Source organism: Helianthus annuus, chromosome 1 (assembly GCF_002127325.2).
Source record: "Helianthus annuus cultivar XRQ/B chromosome 1, HanXRQr2.0-SUNRISE, whole genome shotgun sequence".
NCBI classification, from domain to species: Eukaryota; Viridiplantae; Streptophyta; class Magnoliopsida; order Asterales; family Asteraceae; genus Helianthus; species Helianthus annuus.
Genome location: NC_035433.2, coordinates 129,436,330 through 129,452,403, shown reverse-complemented (window position 1 = coordinate 129,452,403; position 16,074 = coordinate 129,436,330). Strand labels below are relative to the sequence as shown.

General features: G+C 39.5%; 2 protein-coding genes across 2 annotated transcripts; one reads left to right on the top strand and one right to left on the bottom strand.

The window, feature by feature from the left end:
• Nucleotides 1–5,369: 5,369 nt before the first annotated feature.
• LOC110877778 (protein FAR1-RELATED SEQUENCE 5-like) lies at nt 5,370–8,821 on the top strand. The gene is made up of 5 exons (XM_022125985.1): nt 5,370–5,603; nt 5,892–6,687; nt 6,783–7,041; nt 7,310–7,867; nt 8,026–8,821. The coding sequence occupies exons 1-5, from the start codon at nt 5,582–5,584 to the stop codon at nt 8,653–8,655; spliced, it is 2,265 nt and encodes a 754-aa protein (XP_021981677.1). The 5' UTR covers nt 5,370–5,581; the 3' UTR covers nt 8,656–8,821.
• Nucleotides 8,822–12,971: 4,150 nt separating this feature from the next.
• On the bottom strand, nt 12,972–14,204 carry LOC110939765. The gene is made up of 3 exons (XM_022181334.2): nt 14,083–14,204; nt 13,926–13,988; nt 12,972–13,484 (listed from the first exon to the last, which is right to left on the bottom strand). The coding sequence occupies exons 1-3, from the start codon at nt 14,093–14,095 to the stop codon at nt 13,120–13,122; spliced, it is 441 nt and encodes a 146-aa protein (XP_022037026.1). The 5' UTR covers nt 14,096–14,204; the 3' UTR covers nt 12,972–13,119.
• Between the last annotated feature and the right edge of the window lie 1,870 nt (nt 14,205–16,074).

Genomic DNA, 16,074 nt, shown 5'->3' with positions numbered 1-16,074 from the left:
AGAGCGGGAAATAGATTTGGCTTTTTAAAACTTTCCAATATTCTTGATTCGTCGGCTTGGATTGACAAGCTTAAGGAGATAAAGATTGACGGAGCTGTTGTGGGGGTCTCTCTAGCAAAGTTCGACAGAGATGGTAGTAAGATAGTGCCTCATCAGCAGCAGGCTGATAGAGTTTCGGTCTTTGATAGGCTGCAAGGAATGAACCCTGGCCCCCATTTGCCCCGGGCACAGGAGCAGGCTCCTGTTCAGAACCTTGGTGTTAGATCTTACAGCTCGGTTGTCCAGCATAGTGGCATGGCCAACCCCGTTTGTGCGATTGATCTCCCCCCTATTAACACTGTGACGAAAAAATCGTGGGAGTTCAAGTCTCTAGTTGGGGAGACAAAAGACATCGAAATTTTAAACAATTTGAAAGATCTGATTTCCGGGATCATGGATGATAGCATTTTGTTGAAGTATCTGGGAGGATTAAAAGTGTTGTTGTGCTTCAATTCCCCGGAAAATGCGGAAGAGTTCCGGCTCCATAAAGTCGAGGAATGGGAAAAATGGTTCTCGAGGTTGTACCTGTGGGAGGGTATTCCTCCCATCTTCGAAAGGGTTGCTTGGGTAAAAGTTCTGGGTGTTCCGCTCCCTCTCTGGGATCGGCACGTGGTTAATAAGATTGGGGAAAGGGTCGGGAGGTTGCTAGTTAAATCGGAGGCGGATGGTGCTGATGGGAACATGGCCGAAGACCGTCTGGCCGTTTTGGTTAAATCCGGGAAAAGAATATCTTCGGAATTTTCTATTAAATGGAAAGATCAGATTATCCCAGTCTGGGTTGAGGAAATCTCCGGCCAGTGGAGTCCAGCGTTCCTTGACAGTAGTGGGTCGGAGTTTGGTTCGCCGGGGGTCTCCTCTCCGGTCGGTGGTACCCCGGGTGGTGGCGTTTCGAATTCCAAGGGCACCAAAAGCGCCTCTTCGAGTACGTGCATGGGAAGACCAAACGTGTTCTCTGACCCTCCTCTCGTAAACGTGCAAATTGATAAGGCGGTGCATGGGGAACAGACAAAGCCACTTTTTCCTCCTGTTCTGGAGAGAGAATCTGAGGATTTTTCGGAGAGAGAAGGTGTGGCTATCAAGGAGAGAGAAGGTGTGGACCTTGATGGGCTTTTTAATGAGGTGGGTACTTCTAGTGATATCCCGGTGGACCCAGCCAGGCCCAGCTTTATTACCAGCCGGCCCAAACCAAGATCCAAACCCTCTGGATCTTCTTCGATTAACCGTGTTGGGGCTGTTCCTGACTTAAATAAATCAGTTGATATTTCTAGTAACTCTGATCCTCCTGGTGTCTGTACCGGAGACTCGGACCCTTTCAATTTAGCGGAGATTTTCAGATTGGAGGAAGAGGAGAATAGAGCCGCTGCAGCTCTGCTGGATCCGATTAGGGAAGGGGACGAAGCGGAGGTCGATCCGGGAGAGGCCCTTCCTCAGAATATTTTCGAGCGTGAGGTCGCGGATACCATGGCGGTTGGAGTTAGCCTGGGTATTGATGTTAACGGCTTCGAGAACCAGGTGAAGAAGCTTGTCAGTGGGGAACTGGGTAATGTCGGTTGTCAATGAATTTCATCTCTAATAACATCAATGGGGTTCTCGACCCTAGGAAGAGCGGGTGGATTCGTAGCCTAAAGGGCAAGTTAAGAGCTGATTTCTTAGGGCTTCAAGAGACGCATCAGGTGAATTTATCAGACTCGGTGCTGCGAAAGTTTTGGGGAAATTCTAAGATGGAAGCAGCCTCGGTTGACTCAGTGGGTCGCTCAGGGGGCATTGTTTCTGTGTGGAACCCTGACTCCTTCATCGTTGATAGTACTGTTAAAAATCAGAGGTTTTTGATTTTGTCGGGGCATATGCAGGGGCTGGATGTTCGTGTAAATTTGGCCAACATTCATGCTCCGAACGACCCGAATCTAAGAAGGGAGCTGTGGGGGTCCCTGGCTGCCCTTATAACTCCTACCGAAATCTGGGTTTTGTTCGGTGACTTCAACGAAGTTAGAACAGAAGATGAACGGGTTAACTCCAGGTTCGACCGTGGCAATGCTGAGGCTTTCAATGCGTTTATTTCTAACTCCGGCCTTCTCGAATATGCGATGAACGGGGGTAAGTTTACTTTTGTTTCGGGCCATAGAGATGTAAAATTGAGCAAGCTTGATAGGTTTTTAGTCAATGACCTTTTTATGAGCACATGGCCCAGCGCAAAATTAGAAGTGCACCACAGGGGTTTCTCGGACCATTGTCCTATTTCCTTGTCGTGCTCGGTGGCCGACTTCGGTCCGATTCCATTTAAATTTTTTAATACCTGGATTGGGGAACCTAGGTTGACGGAGTTGGCCGATTCCGTTGGTAGTTCGGCCACCACTTTGGGTAATCCGGATGAGATCCTTGCTGAATTACTCAAAAGGTTAAAGGTGGGTATTAAAAAATGGAGGAAGGAGGTTTTTTTAACGGAGAATTCTGAGTTAATGGGTTTGACAGCCTCTATTGAAAATATCGAGTTGAAAGCCTGCTCTGGCCCGTTGTCTGAAGCTGAAAAACGGGATAGGATTGATTTTCGGGTTAGGCTGGATAAGTTGGAGTTGAAAAAGGCAAAGGATTTGCAGCAGAAGGCCAGGGTTAATTGGCTAAAATTTGGAGACGAAAACAGCCAATTTTTCCATAAAGTTGTTTCTTTGAACATTGCGAGGAACAGGATCAACTGCCTTACTTTTAATGGGAATAAAGTCTCGGACCCGGTCTCTTTAAAAGAAGAGGTAAGACTCTGGTTTAGAAAGCTTTTTTCAGAGCCTATTCGTAGAAGACCCGACTTTGTTAATTTGGGGCTGCCATGTGTCTCGGATCAGATGGGTGTGTGTCTCTGTGACCGATTCACGGAAAGTGAAGTCTTTTCGGCTGTAAAAGATTGTAATGGTGGGAAAGCGCCAGGACCGGACGGCTTCACTTTCAGGTTTTTTAAAACCTTTTGGGAAAGTCTTAAAGGTTTGGTTATGGATATGATGAACCACTTTTACCATTCTGGCTCGATTAGTAAAGGTTGCAATTCCTCCTTCATTGCGCTTATTCCTAAAACTAAGGATCCACAAGACCTTTCGAATTTCCGCCCTATCTCGCTCGTCGGCTCCATTTACAAAATCATTGCCAAAGTGCTGGCAAATAGGCTAAAGCTTGTGATTAATGATCTCATTTCCCCTTCCCAATCGGCCTTTGTTGGTGGACGCAATATTTTGGATAGCCCCCTTATAATAAGTGAAGTTGTGGCTTGGGCCAAGAAGTCGAGAACAAAATTGCTTGTCTTCAAAGTGGATTTCGAAAAGGCTTACGATACGATCAACTGGAAGTTCCTTTTTAGGATGTTGGAGAAGATGCATTTCCCGCCCAAATGGATCGAATGGATCAGAGGATGCTTGGGCTCGGGGATGGGGTCAGTCCTCGTGAATGGGTCGCCGACAAAGGAGTTCAAATTTAAGAGGGGTCTTAGGCAGGGTGACCCCCTCTCCCCGTTCCTTTTCATTTTGGCTATGGAGATCGTTAACATTTTCATGCAGAGGGCTAGCGAGTCGGGGATTTTTCAAGGCTGTAATCTCCCGAACAATGGCCCTAGAATATCTCATCTCTGCTACGCGGACGATGTTATCTTCATCGGAGCTTGGTCGAGTAACAATATTCTGGCTTTGAATCGGATTTTGAGGTGGTTGTGCTTGGTCTCTGGCCTCAAGGTCAACCGGAATAAGTGTCATCTTTACGGTGTTGGAGTTCCTCAGGCTGAGGTCGCCCGTTTAGCAGCCCTTGCAAACTGCTCAGCGGGGTCTCTTCCTTTTCTTCACTTGGGAGTGCCTATTGGTGTCAACATGAAGCGGGCTAGGTACTGGAAGCCGGTGCTCGATAAATTCTCTTCCAAATTGTCCAAGTGGAAAGCTCGACACCTCTCGTTTGCGGGTCATATGACGTTAGCCAAATCGGTCCTCGGGAGTCTCCCGTCATATTATCTCTCTTTGTTTGCCGCTCCTAAATGTGTGCTAAAGAGTATGGAGAAGATACGAAGAGACTTCATTTGGGGCAAGTCTTCTACGGGTCACAAGATGAGATGGATAAGATGGGAGTCGTTGGTGAAAGCAAAAAAATTCGGGGGGATGGGTCTCAGGGCTGTTCAAGGTTTCAACCTTGCCATGCTTTCTAAATGGTGGTGGAGGCTCAAGGCGTCCCCCAATGAGCTATGGGCAAAAGTGGTGACCGCGATCCATCACTCCAATAGTTCTAATTCCCCTCAGAACTTCGTTCCGCTGAAAAAATCTATCACCGGTGTCTGGAAGGATGTCGTTTCAGTTGAAGCAGCTTTCGCCAGTCGCGGTGTCAGTTTATCGGCAAACATCGTGCCTGCTGGAGATAGCTGGAAATGGAATTCCGACCCCAATGGGTCGTTCTCGGTCAAACAGGTCCGCCTCGACCTTGATTCGGCTGACGCGACTTCTGGCAGCGAGAGTTTTGTTTATGATTGGAATCCTTGGGCTACTCCTAAAGCTAACTACCTTCTGTGGAGGGCCATGACCGGTAAAATAGCGTCAAAAGTGGGGCTGCATAGCAGAGGGATTCCTCTCGGTGACACCTGCTGTTCTCGGTGTGGCTGCGATGAGGAGGACCCGGACCATATTTTTGTAAGGTGTCTTTGGGCCAGGTGCATCTGGTGGAACGTGTTAGTTTGGATGAGGGTTCCTTATCCGGCTAATATTTCGAACCTGAAGGAGCTGATCGACTTCATCAAGAATCAGCCGGGTGGTAAGGTTTGGAAACGTATCGTTTATTTGGTCGCTTTGGCAACGGTTTGGAGTATTTGGAGAGCCAGGAACGAGAAGGTTTTTGAAGACCGTTTCATCCCTATCCTTCTTTCGGTCGAGCAGGCTAAGGAGGACGCTTTTCTTTGGGTATGCAACCGGACAAACCTTAAGAAGATCTGCTGGGAAAAATGGAAAGACTTTGATCTTTTAGATTTGTTGTAATTTGTTTTTCTTTTGTTCCTGTCGGCTTTTGGATTTGCTTTTGTTCCCAGCCTCTTGCTGGCTCTTTATATTTATATATAAAGTGTTGTTGCCGTTCAAAAAAAAAAAAAAAAAAAAATCTATGGTGGATTTATTGATGTCATGTTAATTCTAGTAATATATAGGTAGAGGTTCAACTAAGAATTTAATCTTTCCTAAGTTTCCTAAGAAGCAATCTTGAGCTTACATGTGGCAATCTTATTAATTTAGATGAAAGGGTAATATTGGAAAATGCAAATTTCAAACAGATCTGTACTTAGTTTAATCACACGATTTTCATTCCTTCATTCATTCATTGAGCTTCATCATCTGACCAATTTCATCGAGATCGTTTTCATCTAAATCAATCGCAAATCTCAATCTCAATCCTGCTGAATCGTTGATCGTTTTCATCGATTTGCCGGTACCTGCGAGATTGAGATCAATCCTGCTGAATCGTTCATCGTTTTCATCGATTTGGTGGAACCCTAGCTCCTCTGTTCATTCATTGATTTGCTGATTTATCCTCCTCTATTTTAATGATGTCTACTACTGTCGATGGTAAAATACCTTCTAGTTTTAATTTCATCTACTTTTTAGGTTTTTAGTTTTGATCTAAGTTGTGCTGGTTTTTATTTAAAAGTGTAGTTCTGAAGTTGTGCTTGTTTTTTGAAGTTGTGCTGGTTTTTTTATATTACATCATATTTTAAAGTGTAGGTTTGTAAGGTTGTGCTGATATCTTTATTTTGTGCTAGTTTGTCTGGTAAAGTTGTGCTTGTTTTTTGTGCTAGTTTATTGTAAAGTTTGTGCTGATATCTTTTATTTGTTCTGGTTTTTTGATTTGTTCAGGAGTTCGTATCTGTCCAACTACTGGTAATCAGTATTATACTCCTATTGTTCCAGATTCTTCCAAACCTGTAGTTGGTATGCATTTCCAGTCAATTGATTCTGCCTTTAATTTCTATAAGAAGTATGCTAAGTTATCTGGGTTTGAGGGTCGAAAGCATACTCAATCTTCAAAAAATGGTGTTGTGATTAGAAAGTACTTTGTTTGTGCGAAAGAGGGTTCAGCGACATCCTGTGCTGTTGACACGGTAAATGATAGTGTTGGTGCTGATAAAAAGTTAAATGACCGAAGGAGGAGACCTTCTAAACGTACCGGATGTAAGGCACACATCCGTTTGTCTTTAACTCCAAAAAATACTTATAGAATTTCTCATGTATTTGAGGAGCATAATCATTCTTTTGTTGATGAAGAGGATTATCATCTTTTAGCTTCGTCTAGAAAGTTGACATTCACTGAAGAGCAACTGCTTTCTGATTTTTCTGAGATGAATATTGGTCCAGTTAGGGCATTCAACCTTATGAGAAAGATTCGTGGTGGATTTGATAAGGTTGGAGTGACGTCTACTGATTGTAAAAATTTTAAAAGAGATATTAATTTGTTCATTGGAGAGTTTGATGTGGATATGGCTGTCCAACGTCTTATGAAGAAGAAGCTGTATTTGCCGAATTTTTCTTGTGAATTTTATTGTGATGAAAAAGGTGCTCTTGCTGGATTATTTTGGGCTGATGAAGAAATGAAACTGAATTATGAGGTCTTTGGGGATGTTATGTCTTTTGATGCTACGTTCCGTACGAACAGGTATTTTATTCACTTTTTGTAGATCATTTATTCATATTTTTATTAAACTAGCACAATTCAGCAAGCAGTTGTAATATAATCAATTCAATTTTTAGGTATGACTTGGTATTTGTTCCGTTCACTGGAATCGATAATCATCATCACAATGTCACGTTTGCTGGTTCTTTGTTAGCATCTGAAACTGCTGAATCATATAAATGGCTTCTTCAAAGTTTTTTGAAGGCTTTTGGTGTTGCACCTAAGGTGGTTGTGACTGATCAGGACGCTGCAATGAAAATTGCCATCCGAGATGTTTTCCCAGATACCAGACATCGTTTGTGTATGTGGCATATAATGATCAAAGTTTCTGAAAAGGTAACTTTCTTAAACCAGCACACTTTTAGCATATAAACCAGCACACTTTAAACAATCCATTTAAACCAGCACACTTTAGCATATAAACCAGCACACTTTGGCATATAACTCAGCACACTATTAAACCAGCACACTTTCTTTAAACCATCACAGTTTAAGCATCATAGTTTAAGTTTATACATCAACTAGCACACTTTAACATATAAACCAGCACATTTTAGGATTTGTTTGCTGTTTTAATATACTAATTATTTTTTTTTTGTTATAGGTTGGTACTGAGCTATCACAAGATGAGGTTTTTAAAGAAGATATATGTGATGTTGTATGGACTGATGCTCTTGAACCAGCACAGTTTGAGACACAATGGTGTGATTTAATGATTAAGTACAACCTTACTAGTAACAGCTGGCTGTCTGATATGTACAACCTGAGATCAGATTGGATTCCTGCATACTATCGTCATGAACATATGTCCGGTCTTATGCGTACAACATCTAGGTCTGAGAGTGAAAATCATTTTTTTGGTCAATTAACCAACACAAAATTGTCATTAGTTGAGTTTTTGAGCCATTTTGATACTGCAATGGAATCTCAGAGGTTTAAGCGCAGCAAACGTGATAATGATACCAGATACACACAACCTCGCATGAAAACCAATTATGAATTGGAACTGGAAGCTGCAAAGATTTATACTCGGGGGATATTTTTTGATGTTCAAGAAGAAATTCGACTTGCTTGCAAGAATTGTATGTGCAGGCGTGAAGAAGAAGTTGGTGATTCAATTAAGTTTTATATTCTACAGGTCAATCTTCCTGGCCTTCATGAGGTATTTATTTATACCTTTAGTAGCACAAACATGTTCTGCTTTTTACAATACATTTTAAGTAGCACAGTGATTTATATTTACAATTAGAATTTTACATATATAAACCAGCACACTTTTGTTATAAACTAGCACAATATAAGCATTTGTTATTTGTGTAGGTTCTTTTTACTCCTAAGGATATGGTAATTAAATGCAGCTGCAACCGATATGAGCAGTATGGTTTGCTATGTAGGCATGCCTTTTGTGTTCTTCGTCTTTGTGGTATAAAGGAGTTCCCTAAAAAATATGTTATGGGGCGTTGGACAAGAGATGTTGTTCCAAAAAAGACAAAAGTTTCGAGTTTTGATCAAAATGCTGCTAGTAATCAAGTTGAACGTGCTTCCAGCATTGTGCGTGAGATAATGACTGCAACTGAACATATTGTTAACCGTCTTGTTACAAATATTGACCTGTTATCGTCGTATAGAGACCAAGTGATCGAGTCGAAGTTGAAGGTTGATTCTGCTGACCTTCCTGCAGAATCATTTGACAAGAATGCAAGATTAGCTAATATTCTTCATGCTGATCAGCCATGTTCATCGTCTTCTGCTACCATTCTTCCACCTAGTGGTATAAGAAACAAGGGGTGTGGTTCAAACAAACGCTTAAAGTCTTTTCGTGAGGTATCATCTTCAAGAATATCAAAGAAAACTAAAACTAGAAGTTGTTTGATATGTGGAGGTCATGGACATAATAGTCGGACTTGTAAGATGAAGACTACTGTTGCTGATTCCCAGAAGAGCAGTTAGTCGTGTGTGTTGGAAACCAGCACAATATTAATTGTATGAAACCAGCACATTTTTAAACTTCTTCTATGATATTTGGATTTGTTATTTTTTTCATTTCAGTTTGGATTTCTTGTATTCTTATTATGTTTACAACATTCAACCAGCACATTATTAGTTTTTGTTGATTTTTCAACATTCAATATACTGTTTAAAATGTGCTGGTTGAAACCAGCACAATTATAAAACCAGCACAATTTCATAGAAGAAGTATAAAATTGTGCTGGTTTTATAATTAAACTTTGTTCTTTAAAACCAGCACAATTATAAAACCAGCACAATTTTAAACTTCTTCTATGAAACCATCACATATTGTCATAGTGAAACCAGCACAATTTTAACTCCTAATATAACTGTTAAACCAGTACAATGTAATTGTTAAACCAGCACCATATTAATTGTTAAACCAGCACAAAATATTACAGACAACTACCAAACTAATGTTATATTGTTCAACCAACACAATCAATATTTCTGGTTCAATCTGTCATTGATTTTCGTTTCCGCATTTTTCTTGCATTCCTCTTTCTTTTCAGGCTCCATCTTCTCATACTTCTCTAACAGTTCCATCATTTCACCTTTCGCTAAGTTGATGTCGGATAAAAGTATTTTGCTTAAATACTTGTATCTCAGTTCAACCAACTCTTTGTCTTGTTCCGGTGACTCTTTCGACAGCCCACTATCCCATTCCTTCTTGCTCACATGATTCCCTGTGTATGTCTCCATGTGTCTCATTGCAAAGACACCACAATCTACAAAGTTCTTTTCCGTTTGCCACGACATTTTCATTATTTCTGGTTCCAAGGGCGACATCTTTTTGTGCATTGTTGGGTATTCAACTTCAAGGTAATCACATACAATTTCTTTCTGTAATTTGAAAATTTTCAAAATCAAAATCCCTAAGCATCACAAATATAATTAAAATAAACAGCACAAAATTAATGGGCATCAATATATTACCACTCTTTTAGCACGTGCCATTTTTTGTGCTTTTGCTTTCCCTTTCATGTTGTCTATAATCTTGATGGCTTCTCCCTTGAAATCAAAACATACAATGTAGTAGTGCTTGTGTTGTAGTATTGGAATGAACAACATGTCCACTTTCCTAATAGTTCCAAACTCGGTAGTCATCAATGTCGCGGCAATGTTTTCGCTGAAATTTTGTGTGCAGGTCTTTTTGTTCAGTTTTGGTTTGAAGTTGTTTTCTCCCTGCACAGAAACCAGCACAATGTGTTATAAACCAGCACCAGCACAATGTGTTATGAACCAGCACAATAATAGCATTTCATATATTAGACTAACCAGCTATTAATAAAACATTAATTTTTCAAAACCAGCACAATGTGTAATAATCCAGCACATTTTGTTAAATGCGCTTTTTCTAATCTGTTATTAAAACCAGCACATATTAGAAAACATACCAGCATGTTGCATGGGCAGAAAACTCTTGCCGGCGAACCTTTGCTTCTGTAGACCTCTTCACTGTTTAGTACCAATGACCAAGCTGTTAGGACTTGGACATGTATGTATAAGTTCGGGTGAAGCGACTCCAGACATACCCTTGAAAGGTTTGTGTTAAATGCTGTCTCAAATATAAACACCCTGCATTGTTGTAATACACATTAGTTTAAATACTTATTTTTATCCAATTAAGATTTTGTTGGTTTTTATACTTACCAGGGGTCGTCAACTGTCGAGAACATCCATTCGGCTATCCTTACTTCAATTTTTTCAGTTTTTGTTTTTATTTGCACAACTCGCTGCATATATGGTGAACATAAAGGTTCGGCAGGGAGAGTTGTACGTTTGCTTTTCTTCTGGACTCCGGCGTTTAGGTCTTCACCTATGAATTCTTGTTTTTCACTGTCTTTTTTGGGTTCCTTTTCTGGTGTTTTAAAAACCTCTCCTTGCCGTGCTGGTTGACCAGCAGTGTCACTTTCTCCCTTTGGTGGTTCATTAGCATCTTCAAATCCTTCTTTCTTTGCTGGTTGACCAGCAGTGTCACTTTCTCCCTTTGGTGGTTCATTAGCATCTTCACCTCCTTTCTTTGTTGTTTCCCCATCAGGTTTACCATCTTTAGCCTTTTCTCCACCTGCATCCTTTTCTTCTTCACCACCAACTCCATGATCAGCACCATCTTTTTTGCTGCTTGCTACTTGTTCTGCCTTTTCTATTTCTTTTATAACCTCTGGCCACATTGAACTGGTGATTCTGAAAGGAGTTGAATCAAATTGTGAGACCACCATTTTTTTTTGTGATTGGGTAAGTTTAACTTCATTCCCTTCTTCCTTTTCATTCCCTCCTTCTGTCTTCTCTCCACTTCCTCCTTTTTTCTTTTCTTCATTCCCTGCTTCTGATTCTTGCTTCTCGAAATTGTACTTTTCACCATATACTACCAATCTTTTTCTCCACTCATCCACAGCATCCACAACCTCATCACCTCTGTACTTTGTTAAACATTTTGTAATCATTTCGTGTGTTTCTTTGACATGCATGTCCAGCTCTTTTGTTTTGGTTTTTATTAGACAAATCCATTCCTGAAAAGATAACCAGCACATTCTTTTTATAAAGTAGCACAAATTGTAAAAGTAGCACATTTCAAACTAGCACAGTTTTACAATCCATTTAAACCAGCACACTTTAGCATATAAATCAGCACAATTTCACATTCCAAATTCTAACATTAAACTAACTTATACTAGGTATAAACTAGCACAATTTAACATTCCAAACACTAAGTGTCATAAAAGTAGCACATTTTTCAACAAATGTCATAAAAGTAGCACATTTTTTCAATAACCATCTAAACCAGCACTTTTTTCAGTAATACTACAGATAAACACAATAAAATAGAATTTACCACTCCACTTGTTGGATTTGTAGGTGGAATTTGTGAGAGTTTTTCCTGGGATTGTGGAATGTCCAAACTTTGTGTAATGTCTAGAGATTCTGGGAAGTCACTAAAGTAACGATTTCTAGCTTCATCAGTTTCCTTCGAGATTTCTTGATATGTGGATAGAGGTTATTCAGCTGGTGCTTTTTTCTTCATCTTCAGTTTTCCCTTCAAATTCTTTCGTTTTTCATTTTCTTCTGTTTCACCAGTTGTTGCTGCTTTCAAACTTGTTTTCTTCTTACTCTTCACCACCATTTGAGTAGGTGTTTGTGTTGTCAAGGCGAGTTTCTGTGCTGGTTTCAAACTTGTTTTCTTCTTACTCTTCACCACCTTTTCACTTCTCTTTCTTTTATTGCTTTCCACCACCGGACCAAGCTTTTTAATTGTATCATTTTTATGATACATTACAGCTGGTATCATCTTCTGTGTTGGATTTGTTCTTTGGTATGTATCATGAGCATAAACCAACTGATTGATTTACAAGTTAGTTTTTGTTATTATGTTTGATAAAAAACAATAAATATAGATCATTTTTAGATAACTACAACATACCACTAGAAATGTTATCGGCCCGATGTAATGTGCTGCTTTAGATTGGAACCAGCTTGTTGTCTTTCTGTTCAAGCAGTCGATCACGTAGCTGCACCAGTCAACATCCTTAATATCTACATCAGGTTGCAATGTTGTAAGGAATTTCATGTTGACGTTGCCACCGTGTGTGAGCTCTGCCATTATTGAGTTGAACATTACAAGAAAGTTCAGTTGAAATAGCCTTCCACTCTCCTTCTGTTCTTCCACAACATGAATAATATGATGCATTTTTGGCAGTTCATCATCAATTTCAAATTGATTTCTAAACTCTGCAACAACTGGATCACTCATTTTTGGTTTACTCAACTCCTTAACCTTCACTTTACCCATTGGTATGCCAAGAACTTCTTGTACAAGGTTAGGTGTTATCACTACATTATGTGTACCTAGATTCAGTGTGTTGATTGTAGGTTCATAATTGTTAGTGAGCCAGTATCCCAGATCAGTTGGTATATTTGTTATATCAAAGTTCTTCATGCTTTCAAATCCCATGTTATCTACTTCTGCTTTCTGTTCGTCAGATAACACTTGCATGAATTGAGCAAGGTTTTTTGGGCTGTTCCTGATTCTAATTCTTTTTTTCTTATCAAATTCCTTGAAAAGTGTTGATCGTATAGGTTCAGGGTTTGTGGCAACAGCTTTTAGTGCTGTTTTTTGTTTCTTTTCCGGGTGTTCGAAGTCACTGTCTGATGAGCCTGCAAGTAATTTCAGAAGAAACATAGTAACCAGCACAAGTTATAAAGTGTACTATATATTAAAAAAACAATAACCAGTACCATTTTGATCATTTAATACATAATAAACCATGATTTTTATAATTCAAAACATCATTGTTACATAAGGTTCAGAAAAACATGATCATAATACATAACAGCATTGATAACATTAGAAAACTAAAACAAACAACATAAACATGATGATCATAGCAGGAGCTGGCTAGATTGCTACTTCCTTCCAAAATTCTTGACTGAGATTATAGGTTTTTCCTCATCTTCTTCATGTTTAGGTTGTAGGATGGGGATCTTTTGTTTTTCATCATCTTCTTCTTTTTTGGGTTGTACAACTGAGATTTCAGGTTTCTCATCAATCTCTTCTTTTATGGGATCTGAAGGTTCACCACCAGAAGTAGGATGATTGGTATAGCTTGGCCACCAGATTGCTACTTCATTCCAAAATTTCGGACTCATATAATATTCCTTTTTTGTTGGTCTTACAACTTTTAGTGGAATGGGATGCAAAGTTTCATTATCAAAAGTAGGGATTGGTTCTCCTGGTTGTACAATTTGTAGTGGTTTGGGATTGTACAGCTCTGTTTTCACACACAAAAAACAACTGAAACTTATATTACTTATCTCCTGAATTTAAAAGTAGCACAGTCGGTAAACCAGCACAGATTTGGAACACTAAAGTAGCACTTGTGCTAGTTTCTTCTAAAACACTAAAGTAGCACAGACGGTAAACCAACTAGAATTTGTGCTAGTTTCTTAAAAAACACTAAACTAGCACGGAAGTTAAACCAGCACCGATTTCAAAACCAGAAAACCAACCACAACTTTGTGCTAGATATTTCTAAATCACTAAACTAGCACATAGGTTAAACCAGCACAGAAAATAAACCAGCACAAAAAATAAACCAGCACTATTTCATAAAAAACACAACGATCGATCTGTTTAATAAAATGCAGAACATGAATCAGTTAAGACATATTAAAACCCTAGAAATCTGTTCGTTTACAGATCCTTAACAAACCTTCGAAATCGTCATCATGTTTTGTTTCTTTATGCTTCTGGCTTCTTGTAGATCTCTTAGAACCTGTGTAATCGATTTGATTTCGAAGAAACTTAGAAAAACCGTACAAAATTGAAACGAATACACCAAAATGCAAAAAAAAAAAAATGGAACGTACTCTCTGAATCCATCGTTGATGCTGTTTTTGTTGTTGTTTGTTCGATTTTCGTCTCTCTGATTGTCGATTTTAGGTGAAGTTTGTTAGCGATTGGGAAGTTTTGAGAGAGAGTGAAGAAGAAGTTTTTTTGAATCGTCGATAACTGCTGTGCTTTTTGTCCAGTACTATTTGTTTGTTTATGGCGAAAATACCCCCGCGCGTTGTATTTTGTTTACTTATCTAGTTTAATATTAGGGATCTAATCTGGTCCATTGGTTGTTTAAACAAATGGTGTAGATTGCTTCTTAGGCAACTTAGGCAAAATAGGCTTCTTAGGGGAACCGCCCCCTATATGTGTGAGAGCGATATTTAAACAATGTAATAATGGATTGGTATTTTTTAAACCACCAACTGTTAGAAAAAAGGAACGATTTTGTGGGATCAGTCAAGATAGCAACATCATGTCCCAAAAATTAGAAGATCTGTCCAGCTCATTGACAGCCTAGTGTCCAGCCAAGACTTTAGTTATTTCCTTCTTTACGGTCTTGTATCATCTTATAAATTCATGTACTTTATTCTAATGAAAACACAATCAAATACAGCCAATACAATCAATCCTCTTTTTCTTTTCTCTGTTACTAGTCAAGATGGTATCAGAGCGGTGTTCCTGATCCTTGGAAACACGTTGCTCATCATCTACCTAAAAAAAAATCCAACCAAAATCAAAACCCCAAAACAAAACAAACCTCTTAACATTGTCGGAGTCACCACGAATTCCCGCACCAACACCATCGTTCCGCTACAACCTACAACCCGCTGACAAACCCATCTCCGACTAACCACCGGAAAACTCCGCTGTGTCACACCCCCAATTTCCACGTGTCACCGGTGGGCCCGGTGTGGGGTACAGTGACGTAGTTGGTATCGTCATAGACAATCAACACAATATAATAATGCACAGCGGAAGCAGAATAGAAACATTTCAACTTTTAAATAAATTGCAATAATAATATCACAGTAGTTGAAATGGATCCACAGGCGGATCAAATAAAATAGAAATAAATAGTTCAACAGATAAATGTCGTCCGAGTTTGCGAGACTATTGTGGACGCTCTCTAGGAAACAGCCAGCCTATTTCCGTATAGTACCTGCACTTAATCTTTTGGGAAAAATACGTCAGTTTACACTGGTAAATACAAATCGACTGACTCATTTTGAAAATGATTGAAAATTTATTTAAATGCACAAGGCATAAATATTTTTATTAACTTGGGATAATTATAAAATATAAACTTGTGAACGAATTACATGCACTTATATCTCTGGTGGCCCGGGATCTACTGTCCGGGCTAGAGATTTAATTGACACACCACATTAAAGAGTTATACACGACGAGTGTACGCCTACACCCCGTGCTCTGGTCGTGGCCATCTCATAAGATAATGCCAAGGATATCCGGGACATGGTCAATAACCCCCCAAAGCCTTTTAAGTAAGACAAAACTGTTTAAACGAAGTCGCACAAGCTATTCAAGACTGAACACCTATAAGGAGCAGGACTTGTGCGCCCGATCAAGCGGTATTTTAAATACCGTACCCCAAGCCCGTATAGGGAAAATAAGTCAAAATGTATTTACCTGAGCAAGTATAATTCACAAACGATAAGTGTTGATAGCTTTTACCGGGCTTCCTAATCTGGAACAAAGGTTTATAATTAACCTATTAGATTCCTAACGGCCTTTTATTTAAGCTTAAGCTTTGACCGGTTAGTTTTAGGAATGATACGGTTTACGCACGATTAAGCGAAAGACCGGATAGAATGTGATTTAGACCCGACAAGTTTGAATACTTGTATAATATGGGTATACTAAATACATTCTGGATTTTGAAGTAAAAACGATATCGTTTGACCCGTTTCGGTCAATTTACGCAAACTAGTTACGTAAACCGAACCGAACGCGATAAGGGCGATACGGGTAGCCAAAAGATTCAAATGCAAGTTCCCTGAATTAAT

Coding starts and splice junctions, on each gene's coding strand:
- LOC110939765 (XM_022181334.2), bottom strand. Junction 13,485..13,925: donor ACATGATGACGATTTCGAAG/GTTTGTTAAGGA, acceptor GTGTGAAAACAG/AGCTGTACAATCCCAAACCA.
- LOC110877778 (XM_022125985.1), top strand. CDS start 5,582: ATGATGTCTACTACTGTCGATG. Junction 5,604..5,891: donor GATGTCTACTACTGTCGATG/GTAAAATACCTT, acceptor TGATTTGTTCAG/GAGTTCGTATCTGTCCAACT. Junction 7,042..7,309: donor TGATCAAAGTTTCTGAAAAG/GTAACTTTCTTA, acceptor TTTTTGTTATAG/GTTGGTACTGAGCTATCACA.